Source organism: Ovis canadensis, chromosome 2, assembly GCF_042477335.2.
Source record: "Ovis canadensis isolate MfBH-ARS-UI-01 breed Bighorn chromosome 2, ARS-UI_OviCan_v2, whole genome shotgun sequence".
NCBI lineage: Eukaryota > Metazoa > Chordata > Mammalia > Artiodactyla > Bovidae > Ovis > Ovis canadensis.
In genome coordinates this window covers 254,814,094-254,837,970 of record NC_091246.1, presented here as the reverse complement: position 1 = coordinate 254,837,970, position 23,877 = coordinate 254,814,094, and the positions used below count along the sequence as shown (strand labels likewise).

At 50.7% G+C, this 23,877-nt stretch overlaps 1 protein-coding gene and 1 long non-coding RNA gene across 5 annotated transcripts in view; one reads left to right on the top strand and one right to left on the bottom strand.

Annotated features, from left to right (window-relative positions):
* SDHB (succinate dehydrogenase complex iron sulfur subunit B) overlaps nucleotides 1-13,654 on the bottom strand; it is a 31,857-nt gene extending 18,203 nt beyond the window's left edge. The window contains exons 1-3 of one of the 4 annotated variants that reach the window (XM_069575166.1): nucleotides 13,333-13,649; nucleotides 5,932-6,000; nucleotides 87-214 (exon numbers count right to left, since the gene is read on the bottom strand). In XM_069575166.1, the coding sequence (XP_069431267.1) occupies nucleotides 87-214; nucleotides 5,932-6,000; nucleotides 13,333-13,404 (269 nt within the window). In that variant the 5' untranslated portion in view covers nucleotides 13,405-13,649. Of the gene's footprint in view, nucleotides 1-86; nucleotides 215-1,369; nucleotides 1,469-2,816; nucleotides 3,697-5,931; nucleotides 6,001-13,332 lie in introns of those variants that run through there. The other 3 variants (XM_069575168.1, XM_069575165.1, XM_069575167.1) reach the window with 3 other exon arrangements.
* Nucleotides 12,032-19,723, top strand: LOC138433102 (uncharacterized). Its single transcript, XR_011254150.1, has 2 exons — nucleotides 12,032-12,814; nucleotides 19,413-19,723. It is a non-coding gene; the product is annotated as an uncharacterized lncRNA (long non-coding RNA).
* Nucleotides 19,724-23,877: the final 4,154 nt, after the last annotated feature.

Here is a 23,877-nt window from a genome sequence, read left to right as displayed (position 1 = left end):
TCCAAGGATGGGAAAAATGTGTCCCTGAATCAGATCAAGAGCTCACCTTCATTTATCAAATACCTAGCTTTCACAGAGATACTCACTTATTCAAATCAATCTCGTAAGTTTGCATATGAGGTTTGTCTCCTGTCTTGTCTGGGTCCCATCGATAGATGGCAAACTTCTTGATTCGGGGTGCTGCGGCTGCAGCTGTCTGGGCCCCACGGCAGGCCTGAAATTTAAAAAGTTCCCAAGAAGGGGAAAAAAAGAATCATTAAAAATGCAAGATAAATCATTCTACTTAGTTGGCACTATAAACTGCAATACTGGATACAAACTCGCCTATTCCTGACACAGTCTTTCAAGATCCAACAGACGGCGCCAAGCAACTGTGCCATGCCAGCGATGGCACTGGGGGCTGGTGAAATGGCGCTGAATAAGCACACACAGCCTTTGCCCTCACAGAAACCAGTGTGCAGCAAGCAAGACGAGAGACAGAACACTCATAATAGAACACAGCGAGGGAGGCCTGGCAGCGGAGATTCACACTGGTCTAAGTGGCCAGGGAGGCCTCCATAAAGGATACTTAGGCTGAGGCTTGATGACTAGGGGTGCAGGGCAAGGAGAAGGGGCATTAGAAGCTGAAGGAGCATGTGCAGAGGCCTGGGTGGGAGGGCACAGACCCCTGTGAGGACCGAGAGACGTCCACTGTGCAAAGGCTAACCTGAGACGGGATGAGACAGGGCAGGCTCCAGGAAGGCAAGAAAGACTTCTAAGTTTTGATCTTATCCTAAGAGCAATGAGAAGCTAACAAAAATTTATCAGGTGGATGACATTTTATTTTTGAGAAGACCACCACTGGCTTACAAAGGAAGACTCGTCAGATGACATCTAGGGAAACCAGTTAGAAAGCGACTGCGGTGATCGAAGAGAGACGCTGGTGTTTCGATTAGGTATTTTAGCCTGAGTCACTGTAAAAAAAAAAAAACACCGAAGACTAGGTAGCTAACACAGCAGACATTTACTTCTCATGGTTCTGGAGGCGGGAAGTCCAAGAGCCAGGTGTCAGCAGGTCCGCTTTGGTGTCCAAGTGAGGACAGACGGCTGCATCCTGCTCCACCTCCACTTGCTGCAGAGACCTCAGGTCTCTCCTTCTCTCCATGAGGGCAGTGACCCACCACACAGGTCCTGCCCTCATGACCTCATCTAACCCTAATTCCCTCTCACAGGCCCCAGGTTCAGGTACCATCACACTGGGCATCGGGGGTCCTACGTATGAATTCTGGGGGAACACAATCCGCCCGCAGCAGGACGGCTTTGTACAGCAGCAGAGGAGACCAGGTAACGCATACCGTATCTTAGAACAAGGCAAAGCCCGGGCACTCACAGCAGCAGAGACCTGCGCTCTGAACACAGCTCCTGGGCGTCCACAGTCTGTGCCAGTCGGCCTCATGCGCGCCACGGGGCCCTGGAGCGCCGCCGGGGGCTGCTGGGAGACGACAGTGGTAAGGGGGACCGGCTTCCCGCCTTCCGAGAGAGCAGCCTCCCCACAAAAATGTATTTGCAAAAAGGGTGCTTTGCTCAAAAAGTTTTCTGTTTAAATTTACCCTCATCTTAAAAGCCACTATTTATTACTGCCAGGCACTGTATTAAATGCTTTGTATTAATGACTCCACTGGATCTTCATTTTTAAAGACGAGCAAATGAGGCTCAGAGGTCAAGTGATGGGCCCACAATCAAGAGCTGGTGAGCGGAGCCAGGACTGGAACCCAGGTCTGGCTCCAGAGCCCACGTTCCTGAACACGGTTCTGTTCATCTGGGCGTCTTCTCAGGCCTCTTCTTGGTGCCGCTTCCTTCTCCTCACATCCTGACTCCTCCAGGGCATGTGTATCAGCCAGGCTCTCCAGAGAACCAGGACCGACGGTGTGTGCCCACGCACGCACGCACACACACGCACGCACGCACGCACACACATATGCGCACACACACACACACACACACAGAGTGTGAAAAGAGGGTTAGTACACAGAACCGGCCCACGTGCCTACGGGGAACTGGCTCGTGTGGTTATGGGGATAACAACCCCCAAGATCCGCAACGGGCAAGCTGGAGAGCCGATGACGCAGCCCCAGTTCAGATGCCAGCACGCTCAAGACCCAGGAAGAGCTGTTACTTCAAGTCCAAAGGTGAGAAGAAGAATCAATATCCCAGCCTGACAGACGGGCTTCCTCTGATTTGAAGGAGGGCCAGTTTTTTGTTCTATCGGTATCTTTAATCGACCGGATACGGCCGCCCGTGTTAGAAAGCGCAATATGCTTCACTCAGTCTATCCTATTTTCTAAAACGCAATTAACAACTTTTAAACAATTTAAATTTTTTTAAAAAGTATATTTTCTGGCCACATTGTGCAGCTTGTTGGATCTTAGTTCCCTAACCAAGGGCTGAATCCGGGTCCTCAGCAGTGAAAGCCTTAAGTCTTAACCACTGGACCACCGAGAATTCCCCCAAATATTCTGATACAATCTTAAGGCTTACTTCACATCTACAGTTATTACAAGAGACTGGCTACAGTCCCCGTGCTGTCTGCGCCTCCCTGAGCCCGTCTCCCGCCCATCAGACTGTGCCCCCCGCCTCCCCGCCCCCCGCCCCTCCCCCCGCTGGTAGCCATGTTTGTTCCGCTTCCTTTTTGGTTCTGTTCAGCATTTTGCTTTATTTTTAAGACTCCACATATAAATTGCATCATATAATAATTGTATTCCTCTGTCAATCTATCAATTAAAATGTTAAACTCATTCAAAAACACTCTCACTGAAACACCCAGAGAAACATCCTACCAAGGGTCTGGGCCCAGTCAAGTCGATACAGAGCGCGTGACAGCATGGAGCCCTACATGTCCCGTCTCCCAGCAGACCTGGTCCAGGCCCCTGCATACAGCAGTTCAATCCATGGTTAGGAATGATTGAAGAAAAGGGCAAAAACTGAGCATTAGAATAATGCAAAAATGTGGTTTATTCTGAATGTACCTTAAAAGGCTGAACAGTGCAACCTACATCAAGCCATTAAGAAATAAAAGTACCCCTCTGTCTGTGGCATTCCCGTACAACGAATGCCAAGCCGCCGCCGTCCCCTCGTCCTTGAAGCCCTTTTGCATGTAGGCAGACAAAACAAGGCAGAGGCCACACAAGTCCTGCGGGCTTCTCCTGCGGCTGTGAGGAGGGAAGGGTCTCGCCAGTCCAGAGAGTACTTGGCAAGATTCAAGCTACATTCCAGGCCAGCTCATTCTCTTATAAACTGCTGAAGAAAGCAAAAACTCTTAAGGTTCACTCAGTAATTACAAGAAATGCACTGGAGTTTACTACTGGCTGGCAAAAACCAGCCCAAATTAAACAAAGCTGAAGATATCGACCCTCAGTACGGGAAGAAAACGTATGAAGAAAATGAAGGTGAAGGTGAAGAGGAAAGCTGTATTTCATCAAATCACCAAGCTGGTGAGGATCATTGAAAAAAGGAAAGTCACTTCTGCAAATGAACACTTTCCAACTAGAGACTCCATTTTGTGAAATGTCAGGAATGCTTGGCTAACGCCACCTTGTGGTGACTCAGAGGAGGTGAACAGACTCTTGACATTTTTGGCGGTGTCTGCCAGCGCGCAGGACCTCAGTAGCCCAGAACCTCTGCCCTCGCAGTGAAAAGGGGCGTCCTAACCACTAGACTGCCGAGAATTCCCGGTTGCAGGTATTAGCTCCAGCAAGCTTTTGCTTGCTTAACTGCCCTACCCCCACCCTTTCTGGGGACTGCCCTGGTGGCTCAGACAGTAAAGCGTCTGGCTACAATGGGGGAGACCTGGGTTCGATCCCTGGTCAGGAAGATCCCCTGGAGAAGGAAATGGCAACCCACTCCAGTATCCTTGCCTGGAACATCCCCTGGACGGAGGAACCTGGTAGGCTACAGTCCATGGGGTTGCAAAGAGTCGGACACGACTGAGCAACTTCACTTCTTCACTCTTTTCTGTGAGATTTAATGAGGTATATTCATTATAATTCACCAATTTTAAGTGCACAGTTTGACGAGTTTTGATGAAATTGTATAACCACTACCACAATCACAGCATCCCCATTAAGAAAGCCCGCTAGTGTTTCTCTGCAGTCAGCGCCCTCTCCCTCCCCCCGCAACTGACTGGCTTTCTATCACTGCAGATCTATCTGCCTCTGACAGAACTCCATATAAACACCATGAGGTCACACACTGCGGGCCTGGCTTCTCTTGCTCCACAAAGCGCTTCTGAGATTCATTCATGCTGCTGCATATACTCGTAGACTGCTGCTCTTTAAGTTAACACCTTTCATTTGGAAATAACTGTAGAATCCCATGCATTTATAAGAAATAATCCTGAGCTCCCACCTGTCCTTTACTTGATTTCCCTCAGTGATGACCATGCACGAAACTAAAGCACGATATAACCCCGATATAGTCCAGGTATGGCCTCCCTGTGGCTCAGCTGGTAAAGCATCTGCCTGCAATGCGGGAGACCTGGGTTCGATCCCTGTGTTGGGAAGATCCCCTGGAGAGGGGAACGGCTGCCCACTCCAGTATTCTGGCCTGGAGAATCCCATGGACTGTGTGGTCCACGGGGCCACAGGGTCGGCCGCGAGTGCAGAGCATCGCACCCGTCATCACAAGGACCTGCTCCTTTACAGTCAGTCAGCCCCGCAGCCCTCCCGTCCCCGCTCCTCCACCCCCAGCAATTACTAACCTGCTACATTTTTATAAGCCTGTCACTGAACAGAAGTAATATGATGTAATCATCTCTTCTCTAACTTGGGGGGGGGGGGGCTTCATTCAGCGTAACTCTCTGGAGACTCAGCCACGTTAGACGCCTAAACACATTTCTTCTTACTGCCCAACAGTGCTCCCCGGTGCATCGCAGTTAAGCCACTCAACCACTAGAAGGCCGTTTCCACGTTTGAGGCTATTATGAATAAGGCTGTAATGAGCAGTTGTGGACAAATTTCTAGGTGAACAGAAGTCTCCATTTCTCAGGGGTAAATGCCCAGGAGTGTGACTGCTGGGTTTAGAAAACGCAGAGGAACCAGAGATCAATTCGCCAACATTCACTGGATCATAGAGAAAGCAAGGGAATTCCCGAAAAACATCTATCTCTGTTTGTTCGACTACGTTAAAGCCTTTGACTATGTCAATCGTAACAAACTGTGGAAAACTGTTAAAGAGATGGGAATATCAGACCACCTTACCTGCCTCCTGAGAAACCTGTATGCAGGTCAAGAAGCAACAATTAGAACCAGACATGGAACAATGGACTGGTTCAGGACAGAGAAAGGAGTATGAAAAGGCTGTTTGTTGTCACCCTGTTTATTTAACTTATACGCTGAGCACATCATGAGAAATGCCAGGCTGGATGAGTTATAAGCTGGTATCAAGCTTGGCAGGAGAAACATCAATAACCTCAGATATACGGATGACACCACTCTAACGGCAGAAAGTGAAGAGGAGCTCAAGAACCACTTGATGAGGGTGAGGAAGGAGAGTGAAAAGACAGCTTAAAACTCGACATTTAAAACACTAAGATCATAGCATCTGGTCCCATCACTTCCTGGCAAGTCAAGGGGGAAACGGTGGGCGCGGCGGCAGGTTTCTTTCCCCTGGGCTCTGGAATCACGGCAGTGTCTACAGCAGTCATGGAACCAGAAGGCGACTGCTTCTTGGCAGGAAAGCTACAACAAACCCAGACTGTAATTAAAAGCAAAGACATCACCTGGCCAACAAAGGTCCACGCAGTGGAGACTACAGTCTTTCCAGCGGTCTCACACAGTTGTCAGAGGTGGAACAGAAAGAAGCTGAGCGCTGAAGAACAGATGCCTTTGAACTGTGGTGCTGGAGAAGACTCTCGACAGTCCTTTGGACAGCAAGGAGATCAACCCTGAAACTCACCGGAAGGCCTGATGGTGACACTGCTGTGAACAGCCAACTGCTGAGAGAAGAGCCTGATGCTGGGAAAGCCTGAGGGCAGAAGGAGAGGGGGAAGCGCTGGGTGAGACGGCTGGAGGGCATCCCCAGTGCGCTGGGCATGAATCTGGGCAAACTGCAGGAGCTGGTGGGGACGGGAGGCCTGCTGTGCTGCAGCCCACCGGGTCTCAGAGAGGCAGACATGGCTGGGCGACTGGACAACAGCAACAAGTGGCAGCAGACGGTTGACCTGTCACTAAGCTGTGCTCCAAAGTAGGGAGCTGCTGCGCCTGAGTCAGGTAGCAGGGGGAGAGGGACAAAATGCCTTTAAAGATTAACTTCTACAAATTCAAAACCATTGGTAAACCTTGGAATTAAGAGAGTCTGGGACTCTGCGGCCGTCAGCTGGTTTCAAAGCCTGATTTAACAGTGCTGTCGATGGGCACAGGCATCTGGCTCTCCTAAGCTCAGTTTACCTCCCACAAAGGCCTGTCAGAAATGACCGTGGTTTCGGCAATGAGCCCGCACTCGAACACCTCTAATACTTATATATTTGCTTCCTGTCCACTTTACAAAGAGCCAAAGCTCTAAACTTGATCATGAAGATCATCCCCAAAGAAACTGTGTTTGCTTAGAAATCATTAAAAACTCTCTCTTATCGTAAGGATGATGGAAGACAAACCAAAACAAGCGCGACTGCAATAGCACAAGGCGGCGGCCCCGCCTGAGCGCTGACAGCAGCACACTGGAGCCTCACAGGGCGGCGGCCCCGCCTGAGCGCTGAGGCACCCCAAGGTGTCGCTGGTTTTTTTCCCAAAACAACGACTTTAAATTAATTTGAGTTCAAACCATATTTTATACAACACTTGATACAGTAGGGGGGAGGCTAACAGGAACGAGGACAGAAGACACTGACATCAAAAAGAACAGAGCAGGTCGTGGCTCTGAACGTGGAGGAGCTGTGCTCGTCTTGAGGACTGTGTAAGAGTTAATCCACACGGTCATGGGGGAAGTGACTTAAAAACACTCCCTGAAGAGAAATCTAAACATCTGTTCTGCAGGTGTTTGTGGCAGAAGTAAAAGTGAAAATAACAGCTTTCGTCATTGAGCCCTTTACCATGTGCCTGACACCGCACTCAAGTATCTCTAATCTTTACATCTCTACGAGAAAAGCTTTTCCATTCTTAAACAATAAGAATAAGCTCATAAAACAAAAGAGCCAGGATTCAAACACAGGTCATCTAACCCGAAGCCCGCCCTGTAGCTGCTGTATACAGCGGTGAAAATGCAAATCCAGAACACAGCAGCTCAGAAAGAGGACTCCTTCCCCCCAAACAACAGAAGATGTTTTACTCACACAATCAGTAAGACTTCAGGCGGCAGTTGGTCCAGATAGCCAAATTTGGCCTCGGAGTACAGAACGAAGCAGGGCAAAGGCTAATAGAGTTCTGCCAAGAGAACGCACTGGCCACAGCAAACACCCTCTTCCAACAACACAAGAGAAGACTCTATACATAGACATCACCAGATGGTGAACACCGAAACCAGACTGATTATTTTCTTTGCAGCCAAAGATGGAGAAGCTCTATACAGTCAGCAAAACCAAGCCCGGGAGCTGACTGTGGCTCAGATCATGAACTTCTTATTGCCAAATTCAGACTTAAATTGAAGAAAGTGGGGAAAACCACTAGACCATTCAGGTATGACCTAAATCAAATCCCTTACGATTATACAATGGAAGTGAGAAATAGATTCAAGGGATTAGATAGAGTGTCTGAAGAACTATGGACAGAGGTTCATGACACTGTACAGGAGACAGGGAGCAAGACCATCCCCAAGAAAAAGAAATGCAAAAAGGCAAAATGGCTGTCTGGAGAGGCCTTAAAATAGCTGGGAAAAGAAGAGAAGTGAAAAGCAAAGGAGAAAAGGAAAGACATGCTCATTTAAATGCAGAGTTTCAAAGAAGAGCAAGGAGACAGAAAGCCTTCCTCAGCGATCAATGCAAAGAAATAGAGAAAAACAACAGAATGGGAAAAGACTAGAGATCTCTTCAAGAAAATTAGAGATATCAAGGGAACATTTCATGCAAAGATGGGCTCAATAAAGGACAGAAATGGTCTGGGTCTAACAGAAGCAGAAGATATTAAGAAGAGGTGGCAAGAATACACAGGAGAACTGTACAAAAATGATCTTCACGACCCAGATAATCACGATGGTGTGATCACTCACCTAGAGCCAGACATTCTGGAATGTGAAGTGAAGTGGGCCTTAGAAAGCATCACTATGAACAAAGCTAGTGGAGGTGATGGAATTCCAGTTGAGCTGTTTCAAATCCTGAAACTCAGCAGTGGCCACAGGACTGGAAAAGGTCAGTTTTCATTCCAATCCCAAAGAAAGGCAATGCCAAAGAATGCTCAAACTACCGCACAATTGCACTCATCTCACATGCTAGTAAAGTAATGCTCAAAATTCTCCAAGCCAGGCTTCCGCAATTCGTGAACCGTGAACTCCCTGATGTTCAAGCTGGTTTTAGAAAAGGCAGAGGAACCAGAGATCAAAATCCCAACATCCGTTGGATCATGGAAAAAGCAAGACAGTTACAGAAAAGCATCTATTTCTACTTTGTTGACTATGCCAAAGCCTTTGTGTGGATCACAACAAACTGTGGAAAATTCTTAAAGAGATGGGAATACCAGACCACCTGACCTGCCTCCTGAGAAATCTGTATGCAGGTCAAGAAGCACCAGAAGTTAGAACTGAAAATGGAACAACAGACTGGTTCCAGATCGGGTAAGGAGTACGTCAAGGCTGTATTTAACTAATAACCGTGCTTATTTAACTTATATGCAGAGTACATCATGAGAGATGCTGGGCTGGATGAAGCACAAGCTGGAATAGAGACTGCCAGGAGAAATATCAATAACCTCAGATATGCAGATGACACCACCCTTATGGCAGAAAGTGAAGAAGAACTAAAGAGCCTCTTGATGAAAGTGAAAGAGTGAAAAAGTTGGCTGAAAACTCAACATTCAAAAAACTAAGATCATGGTATCTGGTCCCATCATTTCATGGCAAATAGATGGGGAAATAGTGGAAACAGTGACAGACTATTTTTTTGGGCACTAAAATCACTGCAGATGGTGACTGCAGCCATGAAATCAAAAGACGCTTGTTCCTTGGAAGAAAAGTTATGACCATCCTCAAAGTGAAAGTGAAGTTGCTCAGTCGTGTCCAACTCTTTGGGACCTCATGGACTGTAGTCTACCAGGTTTCTCCGTCCATGGGATCTTCCAGGCAAAAGTATTGGAGTGGGTTGCCATTTCCTTCTCCAGGGGATCTTCCCAACCCAGGGATCGAACCCGGGTGTCCCGCATTGCAGGCAGACGCTTTACCGGCTGAGCCAACAGGGAAGTCCTACCTACACAGCATATTAATAATAAAAGCAAAGACATTATTTTGCCAACAAAGGTCTGTCTAGTGAAAGGTATGATTTTTCCGGTAGTCATGTATGGATGTGAGAGTTGGACCATAAAGAAAGCTGAGCGCCGAAGAATTGATGCTTTTGAACTGTGGTGTTGGAGTAGACTCTTGAGAGTCCCCTGGACTGCAAGGAGATCCAACGAGTCCATCCTAAAGGAGATCAGTCCTGGGTATTCATTGGAAGGACTGATGTTGAAGCTTAAACTCCCAATACTTTGGCCACCTGATGTGAAGAGGCAACTCACTGGAAAAGACCCTGATGCTGGGAAAGATTGAAGGCAGGAGGAGAAAGGGATGACAGAGGATGAGATGGCTGGATGGCATCACTGACTCAATGGACATGAATCTGAGTAAACTCTGGCAGTTGCTGATGGACAGGGAGGCCTGGCGTGCTGCAGTCCACGGGGTCACAGAGAGTCGGACACGACTGAGTGACTGAACTGAAGCAACGTGAAGGATGGAGCTACCATCAGGTGAGACGGGAGGAGAAGGCTGGTGTGTGTGTCTCAGGGTTTTGGTTTTGTGCCAGCAAAGTTTATTAAATACCCATGTGGAAATTCTGAGAGTATGGCTGAGTGGCCATCTGAGTCTGAAGATTTGGGGTGATGTCTTGGCTGGAGACATAAATTTAGGAGGCATCTAAAGCCCAAAGGAGTGTCTATAAAGACGAGACCTAAGGAGAGACTCCCTAGAGTTTGGGGCAATGAGAAGATATCAGCAAGGGGAGAGAGAAAGGACTGCCAACACGAGAGGAGGACGACCTGGAGCCTGGCAGGCAGGCCAAAAACATGTTTTGAGGAGGGAGTTAACAGTATGCTTCAGGGAGCAAAGCCCCGTGAGAACTGACGTTGGAGTTAACAAAGCCAAAGTGCCTGGTGGCCCTGACCCAAGTATCTTCCGTCAAGTGCTAAGGGTGAAAAGTCTGAGTGGAATAAGTTCCTGAGACAACTGGTTGGTGAGTTCAGACACCTCTTGGGAAATTTTTCTATAAAGACGAGTGGAGACCTGGGGTGGTGGCTGGACATGGCTTTTTCTGAGATGAGAAAAATACCGTGTTTGTGTGCTGCTGCTGATTGCGAGGGGAAGAGGAGAATCTCTGGAAAGCTATCTTTCAACAAGCGATCGGAGGACAGCAAGAGTGAAGGGTGGCTAGAGGAGCGCTGCCAGTTTTCTCACAGTAACAGGCAGAAGAGGGCAATATACGGGCAGACACGAAGAGGTGAGCAAATAGTTGAGGGTTTTTTTTTTGTAGCCTACCTAGCAATTCATACTCCAAAGCCAAGAGCAAGGGCGGGGGGAGATCCTTCAAAAGCATTTCTACCTCAATCTACAAAATTAAAGAGTGTTCAAGGCTGAGTGCACCTTTGCAGGACATCTTAGACAAGATGAAATCCACAGTTTATAATTTAAGGGGAGAAGCAAGATCACCACCAACTGGGCTGAAATGGAACTGAGGATAAGAAGGGTGGATCCTCCATCATGCTGAAGGCAGCCTGTTTGTTCTCTAGGAAAGCTTCCTTAAGGGGCAGGTTTGGAGCTAGATGGAGACAGGTTTGACCCCGATGCTGGGAAAGATTGAGGGCAGGAAGAGAAGGGGACGACAGAGGATGATATGGCTGGATGGCATCACCAACTCGATGGACATGGGTTTGGGTAGACTCTGGGAGTTGGTGATGGACAGGGAGGCCTGGCATCCCTTGGTTCATGGGGTTGCAGAGTCGGACACGACTGAGCGACTGGACTGAACTGAGAGGCAGGTTTGGAGGTGGGACAGGAAGGTGAGAGACGGAGGGGAGGAAGGCAGGGAGGCCCCTGCAAGCCTGGGAAGAACAAGAGGTCAGGCTTGCTTCTGAAATGTGTGAGCAGCACCGCAAATCACAGCTCTACCACTTGAGAGCTGAATGTTCTTCGGCAAATTACACAACCTTTCTGATTTTAGCTCCTCTTTTGTAAGAAGGCGGGGAGTATTAACACCTACCTTAGAGGATTAAGTGGAGGGCCAAGCTCCTAGAATTGTTCAGAAAATAATTTCTGCTTTCCAATACTGTCAACCATATCAGTTCCTGTATCATTTTGATTGGCAGACAGATACCCTAACCCTGCCAGTGCCGGGAGCAAAGATACACAAATAAAAGTAGGCGGTAACTGCCCTCAAGGAATACATAGTCTAGACGAGAAAACGAAGCAACATCACAGGCAACAATACATTACAGTTAAATACTTACAGGCAGAACTGTGGTTCGGCGGTGCAAACTAAAGTATAAAGGGAATTCAGAAGAGAAATCCCACCGTGTTCTAGACTCCTAGAATCTGAATAAGCCCAAACGTAATACACCACACTCATTACTTATCAGGTGGCTTTTGAGGGTATGAATGCATATTCCTAGAAAACGGTAAGCGAGAGGGTGGAATCTTCTGTTCTCTGCCCTCAGGGCCCTAGGATGGCCTCACCAGGAATTACAACACTGACCTATGAAACCAGCCCTCTCTATAATTCATTCTTGGAAGAGGGACCTGAGCTTTAGAACTCACTCTCATTGGCCGGGCTCTCACAACTTGATTGCTTGCTCAGCAACTATAAAAGGAACTGGTAAACAAGGTCATTATCAATCACCAATTTAATGCTCAGAGGGCACCAGCTTGAGGCTCTGGGAGGCGGGCCTCACTCCCATCCCTACTTCTCAGAATGACTGTAAAATGACTTGTCCAAGTTCACAGACAGCATATTGGAAAGAATTAGCATTAGAAGATGGGCCATAGGCACCGCGTTGTAAAACCACAGCAATTCCTTAATACTGGATGTATTTTCACGAGTGCAAGAAGAGGAGACGAATATATGCTGTACACCTGTCACGTGTCTTGATCTGTGCTAGGAGTTTTCCACACATCATGTTCAAAACAGTGAGTTTAAGCCCTAGATCAACTGGTTCTTGGCTGTGATATTTTGGGCAAGTGAAAAAAAATCTTTTGGGGGGGGTGGCTCAGTTTTCAAAGGGAGAAGAAAATGGCAACCCACTCAAGTGCTCTTGCGTGGAGAATCCCAGGGACAGAGGAGCCTGGTGGGCTGCTGTCTATGGGGTCGCACAGAGTCGGACACGACTGAAGCGACTCAGCAGCTGCACCAGTTTTCAAATCTCTAAAAAGGAGGTTGGAATTCCTGCTCACCCACCTCACGGGACTTTTTTCCCAGAGGGAAAGGATTCGAAAGGGATGTGTAAAGCCTTGGTCTTGGATGCACACAGACTGCGATGGCAGTTTCCCTTCCTCTTCTGCATGTTCCCATTTTCCTGACAATACACGGGATGTGGAGAAAAAGTATCAACGCACCCTGAACGATACGAATAGGAGCAGCGCCAACCTCCAGATCCGATCCGGGGAAACCTGTGAGGTCGGTACTGCGACACCGAGGAGGCCACGGTGTTTCGCGGGCGCCCGGGTCCCCCCGGCCTCGCCCTTCTCCTGCGCTTTCCGTCCTGCCCGAGTTCCCAACCGTGCGCCCGGCAGGGCTGCCTCCCCGGCCCTGCCCTTCACGGCCCGGCGGGTCTGTCTGTCCCGGCGGTGACGGTGTGCGGGCGGCGCAAGGACCTGGCGTGCGAACGCTCGGATTCGCGCTCCGCCTGCACCAGGCAGTCGTCACCCGCTCGCCATGTGACCTTGGACGGTCCAGGCGCCCTCCCTATCCTTTCCCCCCCGTGTCTAACAGTGCCCCTCCGCCCTGACCACCTCGCAGGTGGCGGGGAGGAGCAGCAAGAAGCCGGCATCAGGACGCCGCGCGGCGGGAGCGGGTCGCGCTCCTCCCCGGGGCCGCCCCGCCGCCCCTCAACCTCCGCCGCCGCCCCCTCGCGTGCAGGCCGTCCCCGCGACCTTCACGCCAGCCCTGACCCCCCGCCCCGCGCCGCGGCGCACCTGCAGGCGGGCCCCGCCGAGGGCGGCGGCCGGGAACCGGCGCCTCAAGGAGAGAGCGACCACCGCCGCCATCTTGGCTCCTGACGTCGAGCCCCGCCCCTCGAGCCCGAGGTCGCGCTCCGCCGGCGTCCCGCCGAGCACCGCGGCGCCGCGCCAGGGCCCACCGAGGCGCCGCGAGCTGCGCAGGCGCCGCCGAGTGGGCGGGGCTTCCGGCCCCCGAGGGGGCGGAGGGAAGGCGGGGGAACCAACGCGAGCGCCGCAGGGCCAAGGGCCGGCGCAGGCCCACTCGGCTTCCCGGGGTGGAAGGTGACCTTCAGAGGAAGGGGGCGGGGCTTGAGGGTGGGCCGCGGGAAGGGGCGGGGCTACGTGCGCGAGGGGCGGGGCTACGTGCGCGAGGGGCGGGGCCGTCCGATCCAAGTCCTGTCCCGGTTGTAACCCTTTCTTCCTGATCACTTTAGTTCAGTTCGGTCGCTCAGTCGTGTCCAGTTCTTTGCGACCCCATGGACTGCAGCACGCCAGGCCTCCCTGTCCATCACCAACTCCTGGGATTTACTCAAACTCATGTCCATCTAGTTGGTGATGCCATCCATCCATCTCATCCTCTGTCGTCCCCTCTTCTCCAGCTTTCAATCTTTCCCAGCATCAGCGTCTTTTCAAATGAGTCAGTTCTTCGCATCAGGTGGCCAAAGGATTGCAGTGTTGGCTCAGCATCAGTCCTTCCAATGAATATTCAGGACTGATTTCCTTTAGGATGGACTGTTTGGATCTCGGTGCAGCCCAAGGGACTCTCAAGAGTCTCCTCCAGCACCGCAGTTCTTTCCTGTAAAGTTTATCAATCATAACACCGTCTGAGTCACTTCTGTGAGACACAGTGCAGTTTGCCTGAGACTTTCCAGGTTTCAGCACTGCTGGCTTCCGAGAAACTCCTCGTGCCTGCTAAGTCGCTCAGTCCCGTGTGACTCTTTGTGACCCTGTGGACTGTAGCCTGCCAGGCTCCTCTGTCCATGGGATTCTCCAGGCAAGAATCCTGGAGTGGGTGCCATTTCCTCCTCCAGGGCATCAGTGCCAGGCAAATCAGGAGAGCTGATGAATGAACCAAGGGGACTTAAGGACGGCGGGCAAAGGTGTAATTTATTCACTCATTATTCATTTTTTCGTCATTTGTTCAAAAATATGTATGGAGCGCCTCCTATGTGCCAGGCGCTAGGATGCTACAATGAGTGAGCAAGCCAGGTGAGGTTGTGCCCTCACTGAATTTACTTTCAAATCGGCAAGTAACTGGACAATTGCAATACAGTTAGCTCTGCTCTGTAAAAGTGGGCCACGAGGGAAACCGGCCCTCCACCGTTTAGTCATCTAGTGTCAGCAACCATGTTTTGAGCTCCTGCTCTGTACCGTGTGCTATGATCTATCATCTTCATCTACTTTTGTTGTAACTTTTTTACTGGCGTAGCGTTGCTTCAGGCGCTGTGTTAGTCTCTGCTGTGTAGCAAAGTGAATCAGCTGTGCGCGTATGTATGTCCACTCTTTCAGATTTCTTTCCTGGTTAGGTCGCCACAGAGAGTTCCCTGTGCTGTACAATAGGCTGTGCGAGTGTGTTTTAAGTTCCGTTCCAGTTGCCTCAGCTGCCTTTCCATACCCCTGTCCCATTTCAGACCTGGGACCTGGGACCCTTTGCTGCAGTGTTTGCATGGAGACAAATACCTTCTGGAGCAATAGAATACAAAGAATTCTCCAGGCAAGAATACTGGCGTGGGTTGCCATTTTCTCCTCCAAGGATATTCCTGACTCAGAGATCTGGAACTGGGTCTCCTGCATGGCAGCAGATTGTTTACCAACTGAGCTACCAGGGAAGCCCCAAAGAAACTATACGGGACTAAAAATGACTGCATGCATGCTGCAGTTGGGGCAAATTATGGACAACATGATACAAAAAGACCAAAAACCCAGCTGCCACTCCTGAGGAGCAGTACCAGGGTATTGGGAGCAAAAGCAGGGTTCCGTGCGTGCCCCCTGCACATAACACCGCCAAAGGGTGGGCAGACCACCTGAGCCACCCCCCTGGGCACACCCGTGCCCTCTCCACTGGTAAGGAACCAGCTCAGCGACCCCTGCCCTCCTACCCCTCCCCCACCAGGAGTGAGCAAGGCTCGCCGGGTCTCACTCTGTCACTTGCTCTCACTCCGCCTGCTGCCGCAGGATCCCCAGTGGCGCCTTGCCTGAACTTCTTGTCTGGCCTCTTGTCAATTTCTGTACCGGTTCCAGTGGCTTGATTACGCTGGGCAGGTGTGGCCTGTGTCCTCCAAGTCCCTTGGTCTCGTCAGTCACCTCTGGCAGTCTACGTGTGTAGCTAACTTTACAGGCACCTGTGTTTCCCAGAATAATTCCTTCCTTCTCTGCCTACTTGTTTTTTGACACATGAAAGCCACGTTTTTAAAACACGGGCTTCCCTTGTGGCTCAGCCGGTGAAGAATCTGCCTGCAATGTGGGAGACCTGGGCTCGATCCCTTGGAGAAGGGAAAGGCTGCCCGCTGCAGTAATCTGGCCTGGAGAATTCCATGGACTGCAGAGACCGTGGGGTTGCATAAGAGTCGGGCACGGCTGAGCAGCATTCACATTTCACTTTTTAAAACGCTGACGGAGCTCCCTGGTGGCCTAGTGGTCAGGGTTTGGTGCTTTCACCACAGAGGCTGAGCTTCAGCCCCTCTCGCCACGGAGGCCGGGCCTCGGCCCCTGGTCAGGGAGCTGAAATCCTGCAAGCTGCATGGTGCTGCCAAAAGAAAAAAAAATTAAGTTATAGTTTATCATATAAGTTTCGGGTGTATGACATAGTGACTCACAAATCTAAAGGTTAGGTTTCATTTACAGTTATTATAAAATATTGGGCATGTTCCCTCTGCTGCACTACATATTTTTTTCACTTAGTAGTTCGTACCTCTTAATCTCTTACCCTTGTGAAAGGCACCATTTTATAGGCTTTGGCTTCCTCGTTCGCATAATTTAAATGCTACTGGAGAAATTAAGATGGTCAAATGAATTGGTGGATGATGCTTAGTTTGTGGAGTCCTGGGCTTCCCGGGTGGTGCTAGTGGTAAAGAACTCGCCTGCCAATTCAGGAGATGTAAGAGACGTGAGTTCAATCCCTGGGTCAGGAAGATCCCCTGGAGGAGGGCACGGCAATCCATCCCACTATTCTTGCCTGGAGAATCCCATGGACAGAGGAGCCTGGCAGGCTGTGGTCCATAGGGTTGCAAAAAGTCAGATACAACTGAAGCCACTTAGCAGAGCAGCTCAGGCTAGAACTACCACATGGCCTCAGTAGAGGAGGCGTGTAGTGAGGTCACAAGGAATAACCAGGACCCCTGGTCTAACCTTGACTCTTACCCTGGAGGCTGCGTGACCTTGGACTAGCCTTCCCGCCCCCATCTCTGGCCTCCCTTGCCTGTATCATCCGCGTGTTGGGCAAGCTGATTTGGGATTCTGTGAGTCACATGGCTGCCTCAGGGGGCTGCTTTGAGGGGCTGGCCTAGGGGTAACAGGTGACAGGGCTGAGGTCACTCTGACTTTTCACTGGGGCTGACCCAGCATTGAAATAGAGCTCCTCCATGTCTGTCCCAAGGGGCTGCCCAAATTGGATGCAATTGTGGAAAGATTGTCACTTTCCCTTGAAGTCTTCCTAGCTGCCTTACCTTCTGAGACGAAGGAAGAGTGACCTCTCCTTCCTAGGGATATGTTTCTAGGGAACTGACCCTATAGGCATTTTTAGGTTCTCTCATCTCGAATGCAGATGCTACTCCTAGGTTAGCGACTACCCTTTCACTTTGTCCAGGTCACCTTGGACAGAGCAGTCTGAGGCCAACGGCAGTGAGACCTTGATTTATGGAGGGGCTCTTGGTGCCAATGGACCCACGTGCCCTGCAGTCACATCATTCCTGGGCTTCATAGGGATTTGGGGAGCTCAAATTTATGGAGAAATAAATTCCTGGGCGGCTGTACCTCCGCCATGAACTTTAGGATTCCAGAAAGGCACAGCTGCAGGAGAGATTTTCATGGCCTGCTCCTGACGTATCTTCCGAAGGTGTGTTTGTTATAAGACCCAAAGTTTCTTGGCCTGTTTCCATTTGTCTAGCTAGTGAAGTATTGCTTTTTGCCAGTCAGCTAGATGCTTTATGCTTATTCTGAATCTTATCACTCACAAATATGTTTACATAAGCAGTCTCCTTTCCTCCTCATAACAACCCTTTGGGGTTGGCATGACTAACTCCAGTTTACAGACTTTAGTCTTTGGATAATGAAAAAGCTTGAGCAATCTTGGGTGTGAATCTTGCTTTAGGACCTCTTTCTTCTCCAAGGGCTGGAAATTAAAAATTTAAACCGAGAAGCCTAGAATCAATTGTCTTTTGTAAACTCAACTATATTTTGAGTGTCCTGTGATTTAGAACAACCTGACTGCCCACCCCGCCAGGCAGAGGCTCAGTCAGGTTGGATTTAGCGGGGAAAAGCCTGATGATTTTACCGCCTGGGAGATCTATCTGCCTCAGAGAGAACCTCACTTCACCCCAGTAGACCCCTGTGGTGGGACTCAGGGGTCTTCTCATCAAAAATTCAGGGTTTTCTTTGCCTTTGACCGATCGGCCTTTGTCTTCCGTCTGTCTGGCGGACCCTTTCCCATTTCCAGCCATCTTCCGAACATCTCCACGGGGGTCTAGTGGCCGCCGAGACGGCCCTCTCCTGCCTCATCCCTGTGATAAAACCAGCTCTGTCCCCTCCTTGCCCCTCGCCTCCACGTCTTCGCTCACATCTGTGCTGGGATCGGAGTGATTGTTCTTCCTTTTCCACGTGGCCAGTTTAAGGTTCAGCTTCAGCTGTCTCCTCTCTAGGAAATCACCTCTCCACCACCCCCGTCAAAGCATCCCTTGCATCTGCCATCCAGGCACATCACTCCTGGTTTCACAATTACCCCCTTAGATGTCTGTCTCCCCAAACTGTGGGCATCTTGAGGGCCTGGATCATTCCCTTTATTTTCTTTGTAGCACTGATTGCTATCTGCAAGTTTGTTTTTAATTCTTTTGAATATATTTATCATCTCAGCTTCTCATGCCAGGGGTCAAGAACCACGTCTTTCTTGTTCACTGTTCTGTCCCCAGAGTCTGGCACAGTGGCTGGTACCCAAATGGTGGCCAGTAAGCACTTAGTGAATGAACAAATTTGTCTTTGTTTCCGAAGTGCCTGGCTTGGGACCTAGGGCACAGTAGGTATGTAGTCGATATTGGTTGAATGAGGGAGTAAATAAAAACAGCATGAGCTGTTCCTGTTCTTCATAGAAGGTGGAAAGGGAGGCTGGGGTTGAGCGTGGGTGGCTGGGGGAGGAGGGAGCCCCCCAGAGACCTAGGCAGCTTTTATCTCTGGGCCAGGACTCGGGCAAAGTGAGTGCATGGCATTTAAGGTGGTAAAACAAAACAACTCAGTCATTAAGATATATTTTAATGCACTATTAAAAATGCCAAGATGTCATGACTGAAACATCAACATGTTAAGTGCAGATAGCGTTCTTCAAGAAAAACCAGTAACTGAGTCAGTCAAGGGAGCTGGGAGCGGTTCACCCTGGCTCCTTTTTGCCCTGGTGAAGACCAGAACCCACGCTTTCTCGACTTACTTTCAGTAGCGTCTCCATCGTGTCTTAGTCTTGCTGACCCCTGTTTGTTTCCTTGTGGTTAGCATCAGAGAACTTTTAGGATGCATCAAGGCGGTTGGGTGCTTTTTCAGGGGCCAGGGTGAAGGAAGGAGCGGGCCTGGGTGGGCAGGAATGGGGGCAGAAAGTGGCGGTGGCCATCAGAGCCCAGGCCTTCAGCTGGACCAGCTCTCTCGTCTACACCGTTGGATGCCCGGGGACGGCGGGACAGCATTACAGAGAGGCTGGGGGCTGAGATGGTAGGAGAGTGTTGCCGTCATTCCCTTCAGCTGAGGAAGGGGTCCCTCCCGCGGAGCCCTGCGAGCAGGCCTGCCACCACTGAGAATTGCAAACATCTGGGCTCCTCCAAGTATACCCCAGCTCTCTGCCCGGGCTCTTTTTCTTCCAGGAAGCAGCTTGATTTGTCACTGTGGGACTCTGAGGAGAAGAAGAGGCAAAAACTGTCCCCAGAAGTGGAACAGACGTAGCAGGGAAAACAAAATGCCATCGGGGGGGACTTCCCCAGCGGTCCAGTGGTTCAGGACCTGCCTTCCAGTGCGGGGGATGCGGTGCGATCTCTTGTTGGGGAACTAAGATCCCCGGTGCCGGGAGCAACTAAGCCTGAGCGCCGCAACTGCTGAGCCCGCGCGCCGCAGCGGAGACTCAACGCAGACAGGCAGACGACTGAAAATTTGAAAATAAAGTTAGAAAGGATTACGAGTCGCTGAAGGCTCAGATGCTGGTTAACGTTAAAGAAAATGCTGTTGGCCACCTGGCCCCGGTCTCCGGCCCCTGCCCCTGCCTGCCTGCGCTTACTCTCCGAGGAGCCCTTCTCTCTCCGCCAGCTCACTCAGGGGTCATCCTCACTGCCGCTGAGGATGCCAGGGACGGCGATGAGGGGGCTGCTGCTGCCGCTGCTGCTGACCGTCGCTGCCGCAGAGGACTTGACTACGTCCCCGGACCTTTATAGAGCAGTTCAGGTGCGTTCCCTCTCTTTGATCATGAAGTAGGGACTTTTGTCCTAAACGGTTGAGGCAGCTGAATCCCGGAGAGGGTCACCAACTCACCCTGAGTCATACAGCTGGGAGGCGAGCACATCTGTTGGGAGCTGGGTGGGCTGTGGACTTGCCCCCGCGGCCCTCGGGAGCCCAGCGGTTGCAGCCCTCTGATTGACCTGCAGAGGGCGCTCTTGTCACACAGGCCGGCCCGGGGCTCCCCCCAGCCCCTTCCAGTCTGCCCTTAGAAAGGGCTCATCTCAGCCCTCTTCCCTTCAACCCTCACGGTGTAATTAGCCTTCTCAGAATGTTCTCTCTGAGTGGGATGGGCACAATCATATGCTACAGACTTCTCCAGTTTCATGAGCAGACTCTACGGAACTCCCGGAGCAAAAGTCACCAGCCACCCCCACTCCAGATGGGGCTGTTTTGCACAGCTGAGGTCAGCTCAGCTGCTGGACTTAGCAAGTGGCCCGAGGGCTTCTGGGGACTGTCACGTTGCGGGGCCCTGCTGCACCACACGTGCGCACGCGCACAGGCACACACACGCACAGGCGCGCGCACACAATGAGAGCTCGTTTACTCTGCTACCTCGGTCTGGCTCTCATCTGCCTGCCACATCACCAGCATACTCTCAGATTAGCCGTGAACTTGATCCTCTGGATGTGTGTGCCTGTGTGCTTTTTAAACATGGGATATGATGAAACTCCCTTTCCAGCTGATTCTGAATTTTGAACACCCCTCACGTGGCGCAGAGACAGCGCCGAGTAATTGAAACGCAAAGGAGGAGCGGTGGTGAGCCGGGGTTTGCTGTGGCTGAAGACCGGCTGGCTGAAAGCAGATCGAGTCGGGAGAGCGCAGAATGTCAAACGCCAGTCGAGCGAATCCCTGGCCGCCCAGTGGTTAAGACTCTGCTCCCGATGCAGGGGTGTGGGCTTGGTCCCTGGTGGTGGAGCTGCCCACATGCTGTGCGATGTGGCCAGAAAAAAGAAAAGGCAAGACAAGCGGGAAGGCCGCCGATGACACGGTCATGTGTGAAGGCCTTTGGGAGATTCGGCTCCTATTGTGCCAGGCATCATTACGTGACCTTCAGCAGGTTACCTAACCTCTCTGTGCAGTCGTTTCCTATAGCGCAAAATGGGGGTAAGAATAATACTCTCCCCTCAGGGCGGAGAGTAAGTGAATTAGTACCAGTAAGGAGCCATCAGTCTTAAACTGGTGGGGCAGAAAAAAGTAAAAGGGAACTGGGAATTATTAGGGGGAAGACATCGCTAGTCAGGATGGGAAGATTTCAGCATAAACAAGATGCCAAGGGTTTTAGGCAGCTTTAAAAATAGTTTAAAATACCTGTGTAAATTCTCACTATGTAAGAATTTCAAGCAACATGAAGTTTCAATCCCCTCTGCCACACTTCTTTTTCCCAAAAGTGAAGACGATTGTCAGTTTCACGTGATCACTGCCGTACCTTTTCCTTTGCATGTGTACACACGTGAGTTTCTACAGAGATCACGGCTCTGCTTGACTTTGAAGAAACTTATCTATGTGCTTATTTTTGCCTGGGCTTGGTCTTCGTTGCTGTGTATGCACTCTCTCCAGATGTGGCGAGCGGCGACCACTGTCCAGTCGTGGTGTGCAGGCTGCTCACTGCCGTGGCGCCTTCTTTGCTCCTTTTTTCCTTTTGCAGAACACAGCCTCTAGGTCGCGTGGCTGCGGCGCCCAGGCTTACTTGCCGCGCGGCACGTGGGATCTTAGTTCCAGACCAGGGATCAATCCTGTGTCCCCTGCGTTGGCAGGTGGATACTCAACCCCTGGGCCACCACGAAGGTCCCAGACTTTTTTTTTTTTTTAATACCAACATCAAGTGTTCTGTCTTGGAGCTCTTTCCTTGTTAGTACGCATAGTACTCATTTTAAGTGCTGCGAAATATGTAAAAGTGGGGATGTACAATGGTTTAATCATTCCTCAGGAAGTTTCTTAATAGCAACGAAGATATATATGTTACTGTATTCTTCATGGAATACAGAATCGGTCTAGTGACCGCAGCTGCCCCAAAGCTTCAGGGGGCTCCCATTGCTCAAAGCCTAGTATTTCCAGGGTGACTTCAGTCTATATCTCTGCTGTTCTCTGTGATCACCGCTTCTTAACCTGTCATCCCCTCCACCTTTGTGTTCCTGTTCAGCTTGGCGGCCTCCCCTTCCTGCCCTGCCCAGTGATTCCTCCCTACATTCACGAATTCAGCTCAGGTGAGCGTCAGGGCTGCCCTCGGTCACTCCCCCAGTTGGAAATGATCGTGAGTGAGTGAGTGTGTGCGCGTGTGTGTGAGTGTGAGTGTGTGTGTGAGTGTGTGAGTGTGAGTGTGTATGAGTGTGAGTGTGTGTGTGTGGGGGGGGGGGAGTGTGTGTGCGAGTGTGTGAGTGCGTGAGTGTGTGTGAGTGTGTGCATGAGTGTGTGCGTGAGTGTGAGTGTGTGAGTGTGTGTGAGAGTGTGTCTGTGAGTGTGTGTGACTGTGTGTGTGTGAGTGTGTGTGAGGGTGTGTGAGTGTGTGTGTGTGTGTGTGTGTGTGTGCGCGATTCTGTAGCTTTTGCTCCTTGGTCATTCCTCCATTCAGCAAGTACCTATCACATGTCTACTTTACCATTTTGTCTCTTTGCTCTGCTGTCTCCCCTGACTCTCTCAGTTCCTTGAGGGATGAGATCATGTCTCAGACACAGGGTTTCCAGGGGGAACAGACATTCTGGTTTGCTCAGCATGGTCCCAATTTTCACCTGTTAAACTGGTAGGACTATTATGTTGTTGTTGTTCAGTGGCTACCTCGTGTCTAATTCTTTGCCACCCCACGGACTGCAGCCCACCAGCCTCCTCTGTCCTCCACTGTCTCCTGGAATTTGCTCAAATCCATGTCCACTGAGTCTAACCATCTCATCCTCTGCCGCCCCCTTCTCCTTTTGCCTTCAGTCTTTCCCAGCACCAGGGGCTTTTCCAATGAGTCCACTCTTTGAATCAGGCAGTCAAAGTATTGGAGCTTCAGCTTCAGCCACAGATCTCCCAATGAATACTCAGAATTGACTGGTTTGATCTCCTTTCAGTCCAAGGGATTCTCAAGCGTCTCCTCCAGCACCGCAATTTGAAAGCCTCAATTCTCCGGCACGCGGTATTCTTTATGGTCCAGCTCTCATTCTGGTTTAGGTGGAAAGTCGTCTGGTCGCTCTAGTTTACACACGCTAGATGCGTACGGTCAACATCAACGAAGAAATGAAAGCGGGTGAGTGAGTACAGTTTGTTTTCCATGATGTTGAGGTGCCGCTCGGCCGAGTGGAAGACTCGAGAGCACGCTCTGTGTCGTCAGTCTCCCAGCTGTCATTGCGACCCCGAGGACCGCAGCGCGCCAGGCCTCTCTGTCCCTCCCCATCTCCCAGAGTTTGCCCAAGTTCACGTCCATTGCGTCGGTGATGCCGTCCAACCATCTCATCCTCTTACGCCCTCTTCTCCTTGTGCCCTTGACCCTTCCCAGCATCAGGGGCTTTTCCAGTGAGTCAGCTGTTTCCATCAGATGATCAAAATGTTAGAGTTTCAGCTTCAGCATCGTCCTTCCAACGAGTATGCAGGGTTGATTTCCCTTAAGATTGACCGGTTGGATCTCCTTGCAGTCCAAGGGACTCTCAGGAGTCGTTTCCAGCACCACAGTCCAAAGGCATCAATTCTTCGGTGCTCTCCCAACTGTATGTGACCACTGGGAAGACCGTAGCCTTGACGACTTGGGCCAAGACGCATCCTGTGTTATATAGAGGTTGTTTCACCCCCGACTCTACTGTCTTTGAAGGGGTTTTGTTGTTGTCCAGTCGCTCAGTCGTGTCCAGCTCTTTGCCACCCCATGCACTG